The 17,869-nt window shown below is 52.8% G+C and overlaps 1 protein-coding gene across 1 annotated transcript in view; it reads left to right on the top strand.

The window, feature by feature from the left end:
* The window catches only part of GNB5 (G protein subunit beta 5), a 41,680-nt gene that overhangs the window by 3,136 nt on the left and 20,675 nt on the right, over positions 1-17,869 (top strand). Inside the window, exons 2-3 of the mRNA XM_040968724.1 lie at positions 559-670; positions 15,829-15,965. Of these exons, the coding sequence (XP_040824658.1) occupies positions 559-670; positions 15,829-15,965 (249 nt within the window). The remainder of the gene's footprint in view (positions 1-558; positions 671-15,828; positions 15,966-17,869) is intronic.

Genomic DNA, 17,869 nt, shown 5'->3' with positions numbered 1-17,869 from the left:
TCTGGTGTCCGGTGTCTGTGTGGGGTGCAGGCATCACAGGCCCAGCTTCCCCCAAACCCTTGCCTTGTGTGCACAAGAGGAGGAAAGCTTCCAGTTGCAGTGTTAAGAAGGGCTGGGAGAGAGACTCCAGAATCAAGTCCCTGAGGGAGCAGGGGAGAGGAAAGGCCGTGTCACTGTCCAGGCTCGCCCTGCCCTGAGTACAGGCTTGTCACCTAGCATCTTCCAGCCTCAATCTTCCCTCCGGCGAAGTGGGCCTGCCACTCCCGCGCGCCGCAGCTGCGCGCGCCGCCTTGGCCGTGCGCCCGCAGGTGCAGGGGCGCGGCGGGACGCGCGTGCTCACGGAGGGTCGTCGCCGCCTTGGCCGTGCGCCCGCAGGTGCAGGGGCGCGGCGGGACGCGCGTGCTCACGGAGGGTCGTCGCAGCCCTGGCCGTGCGCCCGCAGCTGCGCGCGTCACGGCCGGAGGGAGGGCGGGGCTGCGGGGCGGCGCTCGGGGCCGCGGGGCTGGGGCCGGGTGCCCGCTCACCGTCTCCCGGCTCTCGCTTCCCTTCCGCGCGAAGATGGCAACCGACGGGCTGCACGAGAACGAGACGCTGGCGTCGCTCAAGATCGAGGCCGAGAGCCTCAAGGGCAAACTGGAGGAGGAGCGGGCCAAACTGCACGACGTGGAGCGTGAGTGGGGGACCGGCCTTGGGGGCTGCGTGCCGGGAGACGGGCCGGGGAAACAGGGCAGGCAGCGGGCGCCCGGGGCGGGGCGGCGACCAGGCCGGCGCCTGGAGGGAGGCCCGGGGCCGGGAGGGAGGCCCGGGCCGGCGCACAGGTGAGGCGCGGGGAGCGGCCTCGGGGCGCGCGCGGGATTGGGGCTCCACGGACCCGGGGCCTCCTGGCTGCATCCCCGCGGTCCCCGTGCGCGGGGTCAGAGGAGAGCGCGCCGCCGGCCGGCTGGGATGATGCGGCCTAGGATCCACTCGCGTTAGGTTTTCCTCCTTGGCTTTCTGCCCCTCCGTGGCGTCCGTTGGGGGGGGGGGGTCCCAAGAGGTTTAGACGGAACTGGAAGCGTTGTTTTTCCAATCTCTTCCCCCCACCACCACCACACGCGTGCCCCACACACATTCCGTTTGCTTGCGGGGCTGGAGCCCGATGGGGGCAGGGAAGCCGAGTCCTGGCTCAGTAGATTCAACCACTTCGTGAGCCTCCGGGCTACTACCCGAGCGTTTGCGTCCATGAGATGCGGTTGACAGCCTGAATTAAAAGGGCCTCGTGGACCTGCGCCTTGTGGTCCGGAAAGGGCTCTGTGCGCAGGTGCAGTACCCGGGTTCGACCAGCTTGGTTTGTCTTACTGCTAGGTGGTGATGCTTAATCCCGGTGGGGTTGGAGCTGCTGGCCGGGCTTGGGGAAGCAGTGGCTCCGTGGGTCATGCCGCGTTCCTCCTCAGCCCAGAACCAGGCCTCCCCGCACACTGTGCCATGCGCTGCTGAACTTTGTGCCCCTGCCCCAGTGGGAAAAGAAAAAAATGGGATTCACACTAGAAGCATTGGATTCCTTTCTTGGAAAATCATTTGCCTGGAGGCTGTTGTAAATTTCTGTAAGGTTACTTAGCCATAAACTCCAAATAAAGTAACCAGGCAAATTGAGAGATTCCTTTCCTTTCCCTTCTTGCCCCACAACAGCCCAGACTGAGCCAGACTGAAACTAGGCGCTTCATCTGGGCGTCCCACTTGGGTGGCAGGGCCCAAGCTCTTGGAGCTTCTTCTGCTGCCTTTTCAGGCCACATGAGCAGAGAGCCGGATAGGAGGTGGAGCAGCATTGATTTGAATCGGTGCCTACGTGGGACGTGGGGTATGTGGGGGGATTGGCCTAACCCGCTGCTCCACAAGGCTGGCCCCAGGAGTTTGTTTCCTAACTTAGCTGCGTTGGTCTAGCTGCCCAGTGCACTATCAGAGCGCCTGGATCCTTTAGCTTCTGCACATTCAGTCGCTGGCACTTGGTACATTGTTAAGATATGCCTGCCACTGCTCCAAACAACTCCTCTAAGCCTGAGGCAGGGGGAAGAGGGCATGCGAGTGCCAGTGGCTGCTTGCCCCTTCTCACCGGGAGAGCACCTGGGAGCCCAGGAGCTCTACCTCCCCAGGTTTCTGTGTGTGCTTCCTGGGCACACTGCCGTCCCGAGCTGGGTCCCTGACACTAGGATAGGAGTGGGGAGTGGCCAGCCCATTTCCTTGTGCAGATTCCTCTGTAGATGACAGCAGTGATGCTGGACCCGTGGGGACCAGATGCCAGCCCCTGAGGGCAGAGTGCAGCTCCCACTTCTGTTGCTTGTTTTGTTGTTGCTTGATTCCTTTAGCTTCCTGCAGAGTTCTTCAAAAAGTCAGTAGTCTTGGGACTGATGTTGTGGCACAGCCAGATCCCGTGTGAGCATCAGTCTGAGTCCCCATCTGCTCCACTTCCCGTCCAGTTCCCTGCTCATGGCCAGGGAGAGCAGTGGAGAAGGGCGCAGGTGCTTGGCAGGGCAGGAAGGAGTTCCAGCCTTGCATTTGAGAGGTGAACCAACAGATGCAAGAGAGTCTTCTCTTTCTGTAATGCCAGCTTTCAGGTACACAATTAATATATATAAAGCGATAGGCTCACCAAATGCCTAAACTACTAGGGCCCCAGCTCTTGGTCTGTGAATTTCCAAAACTATAAATCACACTACAGCCTGTTTCCTTTGTAAATCCTTTCAAGTATTGACATCTGAAACTAACAAAAATCTGCCTAATGCAGTATATCATTCTGCAAGATAGTAAGACATATATTTTACTCTATGTTTTTATAAAAATAAAACAAATGCTCACACCAAGGTGTTTTCAGCCTTCTAGGTGACCTTATAAATCTTTGTGTGTGCTATCAGACACAACAACAGTGGAGGGGCGGCCTCTGCCACTGGGCTCTCAGAGCTGCCCAGCCGCGTCAGCTGTCAGTTCCATCCGGGACCATCTCAGGCCTCTTGCGTGGATCGCAGACCCCTCCTCTCTGCTACATCCAGCTTCCTCCTCCGCAGAAAACCAAGGCTCCATATTGGCCCTTCAACTTCTCAGTTGTCAAGCCTCTGTCTTGTCACTGACCAGACTGGTCCCCTTCCTGATGCGGAGGCTTCCCTTCCACCCCAGACTTAAGATATACCAGCAACTGCACTCTCCAAGTAACCTCAGCTTGTTGGTCATTCCTTCCGCCTCCCTGCCCCTCTGGGCTGACGAGAGCACGCACAAGATCTCTCAGGTATTTGATACCTGCTGGACCCATGTGCATCCAACACACCAGACCCGCATCACTCCCTCCTGGCTTCCATGCCACTACGGGAGTCAGGATGATAAATGAGACAGACAGTTCACTGAATGATCCACAGAGCAAAGTCCAAGAACTTGCTTAGGCTCAGGCAACTGCTGAGTGGTTGGGCCCAGGCTTCTCATGGGAGCACTGTGGCCTTGCTGGGTGAGTGGCTGGGAGCCTGGGGACAGGGAAGGAAAGTTGTGGTCAAGCTGGGGGTGCCCATAACCCAAATCTGGCTCACTCCCCAGAGCAGCCAGCGGTGGTGGTGGCTGTGAGGTACATGCCCGTGGTTCTTGCAGCCACAGCCATGTAGCACCTTCTAGCACGTAACACTTCATAGAAGTGTTCCTGGCACACATAGACCCACCCCTTCCCAGATGAGATGACCGGCTCCCACCTGTTTCTCAGTGGCCCAGGCAAGTGTTTTCCAGTTCGGAATACAAGGACAACTTCCTGTGAACTGGGGGCATGAGTAAGGCTGGACATGTGAGATTTGTAGGACTGAGGCCCAGGACATGGCTGGACCCCAGAGGGTCAGCTTCCTTCCTGGAGCAGCACATGTTGGGTGGCCACGTGGTTTGCCTTGGGTGGTGGGGTCGTGTGGATGACCCTGGAGGCCCAGCCCTGCTCCGGGAGACTACTTTGGAGCCGCAGCTAAGCTTGACCCCGATTTGCCTAGGATGCTGGGATATCAAATGGAAATTCTTGCTTCCTGGGATCCTCTACTGTCACGGGCAAACCAGGGCATCTATTCCCCCTCGTACTGCCTCAAGCTTGCCCAAATCCTTCCCTAAAAAGGAGGTGAGCAGCATTGTAAGTAAACTACAGCCTGATCCTGGCATCCCCTGTCACAGTGCTGTTGTACTTCTGATCCAGCTCTCTGCCAAGGTGTCTAGAAAGGCAGTGGGAAAGTCCGAAAGTACTCCAGCACCGAAGACCCTGCCACCCATGTGGGAAGACTCAGGTAGCTCTCCTGGCTCCTGGCTTTGGCCTGGCCTAGCCTCCACCTTTGTAGCCATTTGGGGAATGAACCAGTGGATGGAAGAGCTCTCTTTCTGTCTCACCCTTTCTCTGCCACTCTGCGTTTCAAATAAACAATTAAAAAATAATAAGTCAATGCAGCACAACTGTAGAGCATGACCTTGGTGGGGGAAAATGAATGGTTCCTGCCTGTAGTCCCTGATGCTTCAATCCCCATCATGTTGGCTCTCAACACTGCGTGTTTTCTGTTAAGCTCTGCTATGGCATGAACATTTTTTTTTCATCCAAAATTCAAGAGTTTAATCCCCAACATTAAGGGTATTAAGAGGATAAAGGAGTGGGCATTGTGGCGTATCAGATAAAGCTGCTGCTGCAGTCATGAGCACCTATTCATGTCCTATCCTTCCCACACTAGCTCCTTGCTAGTGCAGCTGGGAAAGCAGCAGGAGATGGCCCAAGTCCCCTGGGCCCAGCGTGCACGTGGGAAACCCTGAGAAAACTCTTGGCCGATGACTTCAACCCTTCAACCTGGCCCAACCATGGCATTGCAGCCATGTGGGGAGTGAACCAGCAGATGGAAGATTCCTATCTATCTATCTATCTATCTATCTATCTATCTATCTATCTATCTCCCTCCGTCTACCCACCCTCTCTGTAACTCTCAGTTTCAAGTAAATAAGTAAATCTAAGGACAAACAGAGGATAGAAGCTGACTCCTCCTGTGGTATTTGGTGGGGACTTATGGGGAGTGAGCGAGCCAGACACTGCGTACTTGTGTCCCTGACCGTGTGATGCTCTGTGCTGCTTCAGGACCCTGCCAGCAAGAAGCTGTCACCAGATGGGGCCCCTGGCTCTTGTTCCTCCCATCCCACAAGCTTCAGTAAAACCTCTTGTATTTAGTAGGTTAGCCTGCCTCAGGCACTTCATTATAGTAACACAGAGCTTACTAAGACCCTTACCCCAAGTCCAAGTCAGACCCTTGGCCAACATCATCCACAGGAAGTAGTTTTACCTGGGCCATTGGATAGGAAATCGCACTGATCTGCATCAGCCTGCCCCACCCAGGGGCCCTGCTAACCTCTTACACCTCCAGAGCTGCCTGCTTCTCCCTAAATGCTTCTTTTATTTTGCTTCCCACTTCTGCTGCGGGTGAAGGCTCTCTTGATTCCCATTGTGGCACCTTAGAATCCTGTGGCGACAGCTGGTCTTTGTTTTCCATCGCTGCAGTATGCATCCCCACTACTTCATGGCTTACAGCAATATCAATGTGTTCTCCTACAGCGTGAGAAGCTGGACGTCTAACAAGGGCCAGCAGGGCCCTTCCAAGGCTCTAGGGAGGGATCCCTTCCCTGCCTCATCCCTCGGCTCCTGGCCCACTGGGTTCCATCCACTGTGCCTTACCTGTCCCATCACAGCGCCTTACCTGGTCCCCACCTGCAGCATACAGGGTCATCTCCCCATTTCAGGGTCCTTCACCATGGCTACAAAGTCCCCTTTGCCATGTCTCTAGGTTCCAAGGATTCTGATGTGGATACCAACAGGGAGCCAGGCTTAGCCTGTCATGGAGCTCACGGGTCCTAAGCCGTGTCCTGGTCCACCCTCAGTCTTAGCTGACAAACTCCTCCTCTCCCAACAGCCCTATCCGTGTAGATGAGAAAGCGCTAGTCCTAAGTGGGTCAGCAGCTCTGACCCAGAAGAGGGCCTGGGGCCGAGTTTCAGGCTCCTAGTGCCCCTGCCCTCACCACCAGGCCTGTCTATCTCTTAGGGAGCTCAGGCTTCCATTACAAAGAAATGAGGGGGGAAGTGTGTGTACAAACACAAGAGAAGGTAGCATTTTAGGGGCCAGCACCGTAGCACAGCCAATTAACTCACTTGCTGCAACACACAGCATCCCACATGAGCACTGATGCGAGTGTCAGCCCCGTCACTTCTGATCTAGCTCCCCACTAATGTGCTTGGAGGAGCAGGAGAGCATGGCCCAAGTGCTTGGGCCCCAGCAGCCATGCGGGATACCAGTTGGAACTCCTGCCTCCTGGCTTCAACCTGGCCCAGCCTCAACCATTTGGCAGGAAAAGCCGTGGTTGGAAAATAGCTCTATCTCTCTGAATCTGCCTTTCGATAAATATGTACATCTTCACAGTTTTTAAAAAGAGGCAGGTTAGGGCCCAGCAGCGTGGCCTAGCGGCTAAAGTCCTTGCACACGTGGGGATCCCATTTGGGTGCCGGTTCTAATTCTGGTGGCCCCGCTTCCCATCCAGCTCCCTGCTTGTAGCATGGGAAAGCAGTCGAGGACGGCCCGGGGCCTTGGGACCCTGTACCCATGTGGGAAACCCGAAAGAGGTTCCTGGTTCCCGGCTTTGGATCGGCACAGCTCCGGCCGTTGCGCTCACTTGGGGAGTGAATCATCGGACGGAAGATCTTCCTCTCTGTCTCTCCTCCTTTCTGTATATCTGCCTTTCCAATAAGTAAATAAATCTTTAAAAAAAAAAAAAAAGAGGCAGGTTAAAATCCTGAGCTGCCCACAAGTAAATTAAAAAAAATTTTTAAGTGTAAAGTGCCCATCAGTATATATGGCATGATGTCATTAAGTTTAACTAGAAATGTTTGTACTCCATATGTGCACTAAAGATCTGGAAGAATGCCCGGAAGAATGCTACCCTGAGGGGGGTAGAGGAAGCAGAGGTCCTTTTCGTTTCACGCACATCTGTACGTGCGTTGCATTTATAGGAAAAAGGGGAAGCAAAGCAACACTGCGAACATTCACTTACTCTTTTGGACTGCAGAGCCACACTCATTTGGGTAAAGTATAGGATTAATCATCAGAGACTTCTGAGGTTTTCCTTTTCCAAACATAGTTTTGTGCAACATTTTATTCTCAAATGCTTTCTAGCTGAGCCTTGGGTTATCTCAGTTGAACATTTTTTTTTAAAAGATGTCTTTTTATTGCAAAGTCAGATATATAGAGAGGAGGAGAGACAGAGAGGAAGATCCTCCGTCCCATGATTCACTCCTCAAGTGACCACAACGGCCGGTGCTGAGCTGGTCTGAAGCCAGGAGACAGAAATTCTTCTGGGTCTCCCACGTAGGCACAGGGTCCCAAGGCCCCGGGCCATCCTCCACTGCTTTCCCAGGCCACAAACAGGGAGCTGGATGGGAAGTGGGACAGCTGGGATTAGAAACGGCGCCCTCATGGGATCCCGGTGTGTTTAAGGCAAGGATTCTAGCCACTAGGCCACCACACTGGGCCCTCTCAGTGGTACATCTTGGGAGAACAATCTAGGAAACTCAGAACTTGTGGATTAGGTTGAAGCATCTCACTGGTTCTTTTACTTTTTGCATATTCTGAGGAGGTAGGTAGTCCTTGGGGCACCTGCAATTCCTGGCTGGTGCCAGCCTCCCTGCTGCTCTGCCACATTCAGCCTGCAGGGGGAGGCAGAGAGTCAGGCTGCCTTGCATTCCCTCTCCGTTGCTCTGCAGGCACCCTGCTCCCGGCCAAGCTGGCTGAGCTCCAGGGCCCTGGAATAAGCAGGTGCTCACTGGGGACAGCTTAGGAATGTAGAGGAAAACAAGTAAATTTTAACCTTTACATCGAGAGCTAGCCTCTTGTATTAGTTCATACTTTTAGCATTTCATGCGTATTTTCTGTATGAATTTATAAGCATACTTAACATTGTACTGAACAGTGTGAGCCTAGTTTTGCATTCAACATGATAGATTGAATAGCTTCCTATGTTGCTTAAGTTTCTTTTGAATGTCCCCATTTAAAATCATTATACCTATGGGACAGGTATTTAGCACAGCAGTTAAGACACCACTTGGGATTCCGCAACCCGTATTGCAGTGCGTCAATTTGAGTCCTGACTCCACCCCAGGTTCTAGCTTGCTGCTAATACACACCTCAGGAGGCCAGAGAGTCCCAGATACCCTTGTGAGAGGCTCGGCTGGGTCCTTGGCTCTCGCCTTTGGCCTGGCTTAGTCCTTGGCTGCTGTAGGCACATGGAGGAGTGTTGGAAGGAGTGTGTGTGTGTGTGTGTGTGTGTGTGTGTGTGTGTGTGTGTGTGTCTTTCTCTGTGTCTGCTACTCCCTCTGTTTCTCTTTGAATTAAACTAAAAGTTTTTTTATTTGCGACTTTAATATTTTTCATCTGAAAAGCTGTATGACTTCACTCATCCAACTTTTTTTTTAATCCGCGAGTTCAGTGTTTTGCATATGTGTGTATTCAGAAATTCTTGAAAAATACAAGCGAGATAATACTGTTATAGACACTTTGTTCCATATAGGTGCAAGAGGGGTTTTTGTTGTTGTTGTTGTCTGTTTGTTTTAGCATTTATTTACTTGAAAGGCAGAGTCACAGAAAGGGAGAGGCAGAACCAGAGAGAAGCCTTCTTTGTCTGCTTCACTCCCCAAAGGCCTGCAACTGCAGGGCTGGGCTAGTCCCAAACCACTAGCTTCTAACAGGTGCCCCACATGGGTACAGGGGCCCAAGCTCCTACAGCAATCTCCACTGCTTTCCTGGGTCCCCAGCAGGGAGCTGGACTGGAAGTGGAGCAGCCAGGACCCGAACCAGCACTCACTTTGGATGCTGACGTTGCTGGTGGAGACATAGCTTGCTAGGCCACAGCGTTGGTCCCACAGGAGGATTTTACTTACATCCTGTCTCTTCTATCTTGGTTGATAGAATCAAACTAAGTTTTTTAATGAGCTTTGGGTAACTTTTCTTCCTTGATTTCTTGGGCTGCCAAGTAGCATCCATCAAAAGACTGTATATTCATGCTACATTTTAAAATGCTTCAAGGTCATTGCTAAATAGCATGTTTTTCTATTTAAGACATTTCACTTGTCTTTGAACTTGTCGCCTATGTTCAGTCAACTTCAGGGACATCTCAGCTTTCTCAGAGCTTACTGATGCTCTGGTCAGTGTTTTTTTTTTTTTTTTTCCTGACTTCACAATGATGGGAGGGACCATGTTGCAGATTTCCACTTTCTACACTGACTTGGTTTGAGCAAGTCAAACTACATGCACACGGTACATCTGCTTTGGATTCACACATTATAAAATAAACAAATAGCAAGCCGCCATATGCCCTGACAGTGCAGAGGGAACAACATCTTAACCATAAGGTGGTCTTTGTCTAACTTCCAGATTAGCCTCAGACCAGCTCTAATGCCCTTGCTTTCTGGAGGAGGTGTGGCTTGCAGGTGCTAGCTGCTCCCTGCCAGCGTGCAGGTGTACCCTTCTGCGGGTCTGCGGGAAGTGGTGGGCCTGAGTGGGGCTCTGTGACCTTCTGTGCTGTGTGGAGCTGACAGTGAGGGGACCCCTGGACGAGCCATGCTCCTGCCTCCCCCCCAACCCCACAGGCTCAGCTGTGCTTTCATCCGTCTCCGTGCTGGCTGGTCTTCGCTTAAGCCAGGGTCTACAGGGAGAAGTCAGGGGGAAGGCAAAACCTCCCTCAGCTAAGTGGGAGCTTAAAAACCGCCACTGGGCAGACTCTGGGCTCCAGGCAGCTGGTCCCTGCCCATCATGCTCGGTCCTGGTGCCCAGGGCAGTTTGCCCGGAGTGGGGTTCCCGACAGGGTTTCTTCTGTCTCACACTCTCCAGCACCACCTTGGGTCCGCTGGTCACCTAAGAGCACATCCTCCCTTCTCTCCTCGTCCTTCCCCTCCTCTTCCCTCCCCTCCTCTCCTCTTACTTCTTTCTTCAACGTGAAAGGAGGCAGGGAGAACTCACATCTGCTCCTTCGTGTCCCAGATGCCCCGATGGCTGGGGCTGTGCTGAGGCCAGCAGCTGGGAACTCAAGCCAGGTCTCTCACTTGGGTGGCCAAGTTGCAGTTCCCTGAGCCGTCTCCTGCAGCGTGGCTCAGTCTCCAAGTTGGAATCAGGAGTGGGATCCCAGGTGTCAGCTGTGGCTCCTCCTTGACTTTCTTGAGAATTCTTGCCACTTGTACAGAGCTTATCCCACTGCCAGGGGTACAGCTCTGCTCCTGGGGTCCCCACAGTGTGGGTACAAGCTCGGCAGCTTCTCTGAGCTCCGCCTTCTCTGTCGAGACAAGCACAAAGCCCCATTTCTAAGACTGCTGTGCAAGTGCACAGCCCAGGACCTGTCCCGCAGGGGAGGCTGGTGGCAGCAGGCAGGGAATGCTTTCAGAAAGTCGTGCTTTCCGTTGGCGTCACAGCTCCCCTCACTGGAATGTAGTTAGGAAGTGGTAACCCACACCATCTTTGTCCCGCCCGTAGGGGACATCTAAACGGCGGGCTGTCATGCGGTCACTGAAAGCCGTGGACAGTTACATCTGTCATCCATCAACATACGCCAAGGGAAAGACACAGATGCCCAGGATGGGGTGTGGAGGAGAATCTGCTTACATGCAAATATGCATGTGTAATGTGCACCTGCACATAGGAAAGGCTAGAAAGATGGACAGTAAGCACTGAGGGTGCTCACACGTTTCTATTTTCTTACCATTTTCAGTTCATTTACTTATATATGCAATGTAAAATGCATTTAGAAGCAATAAATAAATAAATAAATAAAACCCTCTTCCTGTCTATGACCCCTTTCTTCAGCCCTCTTATTCTCTTCGACATGCAGTTTGTGTCCACCTTTTAGGTGCTTTAATTTGCCTTCCCAGTTAAACCTCAGAGCTGCCACAAGACTTTTAGTCATTTGGAGTCTGTTCTTACTGGCATAGAAACAAAACATGGATGTTAAGACACTGGCCTCCTGCCTGTGCTTTCGCCACCCTAACTCCTGCACACGGTCCACCACCAGGCTCCACTGACATGGCCTCTGATGGCTGTGCCGCCGTCAAACACCCTGACGTGGAGGCATAGCCTCCGTTAGCAGCCATCATGGGTGCTGCAGGTGCTGCGAACTTAGTAAGAGCAGGGGCTGTCTTATTCTCAGCTTGTAGTTGGGGCCCTGGAGCCCCTGTCCAGGAGTCAGCATCCACTGTTGTTCTTGGGGTGCAGCTGGCTTTCTGGCGTTGCCCTCTCCACTGATCTGGGTGGCATCCGAGAACACTGAATGGGTTGAGCTTCCTGGAAGCAGGTGCCTCCTGTGCCATCCAGACATGAGACAAAGAGCATCCAGGGCCCACCAGCAGGCCCTGCCAGTGCCGTGTCTGGGCTATCCCAGGCACATCTTGGGTAGACCACAGCAAAGGGGTGGAGTAGCAGATGGCTGTTTGGGGGTCCACCCCTCTCCAGTGCCAACATCCTGGACTCTGCCTTCCACACTGCAGCCAGAGAGGTGTGAGGAGGCCGACCTGATTGTGTTACATGTTCTGGTGACAGCACACCAGCAGACTGCCATCCCTGCGGGGTGTGTGAGCTCCGTCCTGGTGTGCAGTGGATGTGCACACACACATGTTGTTACTCTGCCTCTACACTCTGTCTACCCCAGTTGTTGATCACATACTTTGGACCTTTACTCCATTTACTCAGTGTAGAGTGCCCATCTCTATCCTGCTGGTCCCGGGAAGCCCTTAGGCTGAGCTTGATTCCCCCGTAAAGGCCAGCACCGGACCCCATCCTTGGGGGCGGAAGTCCCCTGTGTCCGCACTGCTCGCTTAGTGAGGTGCACGTTGTACTGAAGTCGTCCTCACTGCTCTGTCTCCCCACGGTGACGCACAACAGGGCAGGGACAGACTCCCTGTCCACACAGGTGCAGTCTCCCCACCTGCCCCCCGACACGCACACACTGAACTAGAGGGACCTCTGGCTGTCCAATAAAGGGTGCTTAGGTTGTGCAGGCTAAGGACCAGTTTGGGTTGTTCAAAAGAAGGAGCTACAGAGAAAGGCTGGATGTGGCATGCTTCAGAATATATGTCATCCACCCCCAGGCCTCGTGAGCACGCCTGGATACATCAGTGAGTTGTCTGGCATCTGCAGCAGGGACCCGTGGATTGGGGCCAGGGAGCGGTGCAGAAAAAGAACAGGGAGGTACTTGAAAGCTCCGCTGGCCCATCCAAACCTGCTGCCTTCAAAAAGTTTGTGGAAATTAGGGATCAGAAGAAGTCTGTTGGGTGCAAAACTTTGATAACGCACGTGTTTTGAAGACCCCCTTAGTCCTAAGCATTCCTCATATATTCTTTCAGTAAAGATGGCTGGTCCCCTACTATGTGGGATTTGTGGGCGTGTCCCCTTTGGGTGTCCCACAACTCCAACGGGGCTGGTGGAGGACGCGGACAGGGACCTGCAGCTGGTGTGTGGCCCAGCCAGACTTGGCCCCATGCAGCCCCGGGCTAAACCTGGGTTCTGAACTACTGTGCTCCAGTTTAGTCCTCTCAGAAGGCTGGTGGCAAACAGCCTCCCTTGTTTCCCGCAGGTCACCTCCCAGTGGAAGTCTGCCAGTCACCATTCCCTTCTGGCAAACTCTTATAGAAGCCTACTGGTTGTCTTCGTTTCTTTCAAAAACTGCATGTATCCTGGAGGGCTAGTCCGTCAACAGGCCAAGGAGAAGACAGCAAATCTGCCCTGCACTGAACTCCCACAAACGCCCTGAGCATCGGCAGCACCCCTCTTGATTCTTTTTAAGGGATTTATTTATGTATTTGAAATGCAGCGTGAGAGAGAGGCACAGGAGAGCTGTTCCATCCACCAGCTTACTCCCCACATGGTGTGCTGTGGCTCGGGTGGTCCAGGCTGAAGCCAGGAGCCCACATACCATCCTGTTCTCCCAGACGGGCTGCCAAGCACTTGGGCCATCCTCCACAGCCCTGCCTGGTGTCTTAGCTGGGAGCCGGGTGAAAGGCAGAGCTGTTGGGACTTGGTCTGGCTCTCAGATCTGAAAGGCTGATGTCACAGGTGGTAGCTTAACCCACTGCACCACAATACCAGCTCATTATATTTTTTTACTTCTAAATTCCACAAATGTGAGTGTTGGAAGATAGAGACAGGATGGAGTGGGTTGGAAGTGAATCTGTATGTGGGAGTGAAAGAAGTGATGGTGAGAAAAAAATAATTAATAGTTGGGGTATGTGCAGATCCATGTTATGTAACAGGAGTCCTATTTTAGTTGGAATGAATCATTTTTTTTTAAGATGGACGTTAAAAGGCTATGTCTGTTTTCGTGCTAAATTGGAGGAAGCATGTGGACATAAAGCAGACAGAAACACCTCCTGCTCTCCCATCTTGTCCCTGCGGACCTACTCCACGCTCAAACATGTCCCAGGAGTGTCTGTGACTGCCTCACTTTTTAAATAAAGTCAAATAAATTAGATGAAGCAGCAGTAATAATTGATTTGAAGTTCCAGATTCACAGGCTTGTGTGAAAGAATCCAGTCTGTTTTTAAATTCCAGCCCATGTGCGTTTTTGTGAAAGGTGTGCGGTCAAAGGCTGATGCACAGCTGTGGCAATAAATAATGCAGCGTTTCAGCAGAAGCCATGCCATCGCAACTGAACCTTCTCAGAACGCTTTGGAGTTTAGTAGAGATTCATACAGTTTGGGTGTTCCCAAACTGCGTTTCTTCATCTGGAAGAGATGGGGCCCTTCAACGGAAGCCCAACTGCAGGGCCAGGCACAGAGCAGGCACATAGCGTGGCCGTCCCCACAGGACCCATCGGAACATCACAGCACCTGCTGGACAGGGCTCCTGCTGGCTGCCCTGTGTCCAGGCAGATGCAGCAGTAAGCCGGGTGGAGTGTCTCCAACTCCAAAGTCCAAGTTGCTTTCGAAGCCAAAATGCAGAGAGCCGCAGCTGCAGGGTGTGGCAGGTGCACCTGTGCCACCTCTGGCACAAGTCACATTCAACACACACCAGGAGCTGTGTCTCCAGGTGACGCACGTAGATGGGAGGGACTCCTTGCTCAGCTTGGGATCCCATTCCCAGGAAGCCTCAGTGCATCCACGCAGATATTGCACAAATTCAGAAATGCGTGAACTCTGAAATAATTCAGTAAGGTGTGGTACATCACAGTCGGTTGGATACATAATAAATCAGTACAAAGGTGACGCTCCTCCTTACGCGGCATCGCAGTCACTGGTTCGAGCAGGAATCATTCATGGATCTTAGAAGCGGGGTATTCACATCTGAAGGCTAACATGGTATGTTAAGCGTCTTACAGACCATCCCCCATGGAATACCTTTTTTCACAAGATGCAGATTGGAAACTCCATGATGGAGAAACCTGGCAGGTGCCACTTGAACCAAACAGCTCGGTCAGCATCCCCAGCCGTGGGTGGGGTACCCATCAGCGCCTCACACAGGAAATCTAAATAAACAAGGGCAGGGCGCCCCCTCTCTGCTCTCCCTGGAGCGCCTGCCGGGCTGGAGGAGTAAGGGCTGCTTTCTCTCCTCCCACCGCTCCGGCGCCCTGCTCGGTAGCTGCTTTCCAGGGCTGATGTCCTATAGTTCTTTGTCCGCCATTGCCTCCTGCCAGGACTAAGGCCCTTGCGGGCTTCAAGGGAGAAGTGGCGGGGGTGGGGGGAGGGGGAGGGCGGGAGTGGCAGTCAAGAGCTCTGGCTGTAATCACCAGGCAGCAAGGGCCTGCCCCTGAACTGCTGACCACAGAGAAGCCACCCAAACCCCTGGATCTCAGTTTCCCCACCCGCACAGTGAAGGACCCGGACCCGCTGGCCTCCCAGGCCCTCCTGGCTGCTGCATCCTGTTGATTGGTCACACCTCCTGATGAGCCTGCAAAAAGCTGAGCTGGGCTGCAGCCCGTGCTGGGGGTGCCCAGTGTGGACCAGCCCTTCAGGCTTTCAGGACCTTGCGTTTGTCACATTCACCACGAGGGTTTTTATAAACTCAGTTTGCTGATAGCATGCTCAGCAGTTTGTGTATTCATTCTCTCCCATGGCCGGTGTGTATAGCACCTGTAGTCCAGGCCTGTGCCAGGCATGGGAGGGATCTTTGAGACAAATAGCACCCTAAAGCCCCAATAGAGCAGTTTTTGGGATTTTTTTTGTTTGTTTTTTAAGATTTATTTATTTTTATTACAAAGTCAGGTATACAGAGAAGGAGAGACAGAGAGGAAGATCTTCCATCTGATGATTCACTCCCCAAGTGAGCGCAATGGCTGGTGCAGTGCTGATCCGAAGCCGGGAACCAGGAACCTCATCCAGGTCTTCCACGTGGGTGCAGGGTCCCAAGGCCTTGGGCTGTCCTCAACTGCCTTCCCAGGCCACAGTCTGACTCCCAGTTAGTTGCATGTATTTGGTTAGTCAATAATCCTTGCGCCTCTGTCTTTGCACCTCTCCAATGGGGAGCTCAGACTCGCTCTGCAGCTGGCTCTGCCCACCTCCCAGGGCCGTGACCCTGAAACAGGAGGACGGAGCACAGGGCTTTACAAATATGTGGTGGGCCTGCACATAGGAGGAAGGAAGGGTTTGGGCAACTATAAAATGTTCCAGTGCCTGTACTCTCTTCTGCCCTCTACTGGTTGTGCTGATGTAGTGTTAAAGAACATGGGACTAAATGGGATGGGGAGTGGGCACATGGGGCCCCCTGCTTCCGTGGAGCCTTTTGACACCGGCAGTGGTGTGTGGCCCCCTGCCGGCCCTTGACAGTGTGAGTGACCGTGATCTTGTCCTCCCAGTGCACCAGGTGGCTGAGCGCGTGGAGGCCCTGGGCCAGTTTGTCATGAAGACGAGAAGAACCCTCAAAGGCCATGGGAACAAGGTCCTGTGCATGGACTGGTGTAAGGACAAGAGGAGGATCGTGAGCTCATCCCAGGTACGGCCCGGGTGCTAGCAGGTGAGCAGGAAGGAGCTGTCTTTCCCAGAAGCCCCCTGCTGGGCTGTGTGGCCTGGGTTACTGTCTGAAGGAGGGGGTTTGTCCTAAAGAGTTCCAGGGCAGGTAATTCTGGAATTAGCAATAGTTGAAACATTCCAGACTGTACTTGACTTTTTGATGAGCCATTCAGAATTATTCTGTTAAAAATTTAAAGATTTATTTCATTTATTGGCAAGGCAGAGAGAGACAGAAAGTGGTCTTCCATCTGCTGGTTCGTTCCCCATTTGGCTACACTGGCCAGGACTGGGCCAGACCAAAGCCAGGAGCCTGGAATTCCATGCCTGTGTTCAAATGGGACACCATCACCTCAGGCAGCAGCTTAACCTGCGGCACACAACAGCAGCCCACAGGTTAATTTCTTGATGAGTGCATTCTAGGGCCTTATTTGTGAATGAAACCATCTTTAAAACAATCTCCTTTTTTCTTTTCCTAATTGATGACATACATGATTGAGAGATCACTAATGGCATTCTCTCAATTTTAGAGTGAATCCATTCTTTTTCTTTTAAGATTTATTTTTTATTTTTATTGGAAAGACGGATATACAGAGAGGAGAGACAGAGAGGAAGATCTTCCGTCCGATGATTCACTCCCCAAGTGAGCGCAACGGGCCGATACTATGCCGATCCGAAGCCAGGAGCCTCTTCCGGGTCTCCCACGTGGGTGCAGGGTCCCAAAGCTTTGGGCCGTCCTCGACTGCTTTCCCGGGGCACAGGCAGGGAGCTGGAAAGGAAGCAGGGCTGCCGGGATAGAACCGGCGCCCATATGGGATCCCGTGCGTGCAAGGCGAGGACCTTAACCACTGCACCATCGCGCCGGGCCCTGAATCCATTCTTAACGTCTGAAAAAACAAATTCGAGATACATGTTTTGTAAAGTGTAATTTTGCCATTCATTTGATATAGCTTGCATAATTCATCTTATATATTAGTTGTCCTTTGCTGTATAAAAAGACCACCCCCTTCTTTCCAGGTTAGCGGCTTGAAACCACCAGGATTTCTTCCTGCTAGCATCTTCTGAAAGTCAGGGATACTGAAGCCACCTGGCTGGGGCTGCTCCGGCGGCCGTGGACATGCTGTGGGTTTGACTAAAGCTAGACTCAGCCACAGTGGGCCTGGGGCTGCTGGCCAGAGGCCCTGGGTGCTGGCCCTGTCCCCTAGCCTGCCTCCAGAGCAGGTGATCAGAGCCATCCCGGGTTGGGTGACTAGGCCAAGGCAGTGATGTGCCGTCACTTCTGTTCTCTTCTGTGGGTCACACAGACCAACCTTGCATAAAGAAGGAGGTTCTGCAAAATGTGGCCAGCAGGGGGCTAGGGTGGTCGGCTTCTCCCAGAGGCCGACTCCCATGGCTTGCTGCTTTTTTATGGCACACTGTTAGACACAAACCAAAGTCCATGAGAGTCAGAACCTCGCATTTTCCTGGGTAGTGTCGGTTTCCTCCCGTACCGCCTTCTGCTCATCTTTTTCAGATGAGGGCTTTTCTTTTTCAGTAACCCTTACAAGCACAAAACTGACCATACTCCAGATAATCCACAAGCTCTAGCATCTGCCAGTATTGTGTTGAGTAAGACAAGGGTAACACATTTCCTGTATTCCCTGCAGATCTCAAATATCACACTACGTTTGCAATTTATTTTGTGTCTATGAGACAGTTATGGTTATGTTTGCCTTTTAAACAAACACTCATGTTGTGGCATAGCATGTAAAGCTTCTACCTGTGGGACCAATGACCTGTATGGTTCACTTCCTTGCCTCTCCACTTCTAATCCAGCTCCACACTAATGCACCTGACAGATTAGTGGAGGGCGGCCCGATGCTTGGGTCCCTGCACTCACACGGGGGACCT

Source organism: Ochotona curzoniae, unplaced genomic scaffold (assembly GCF_017591425.1).
Source record: "Ochotona curzoniae isolate NIBS_2020 unplaced genomic scaffold, NIBS_Ocur_1.0 scaffold_4701, whole genome shotgun sequence".
Classification (NCBI taxonomy): domain Eukaryota; kingdom Metazoa; phylum Chordata; class Mammalia; order Lagomorpha; family Ochotonidae; genus Ochotona; species Ochotona curzoniae.
Note: the sequence above shows the minus strand (reverse complement) of the source record. Positions and strands in the feature narration are given on the sequence as shown.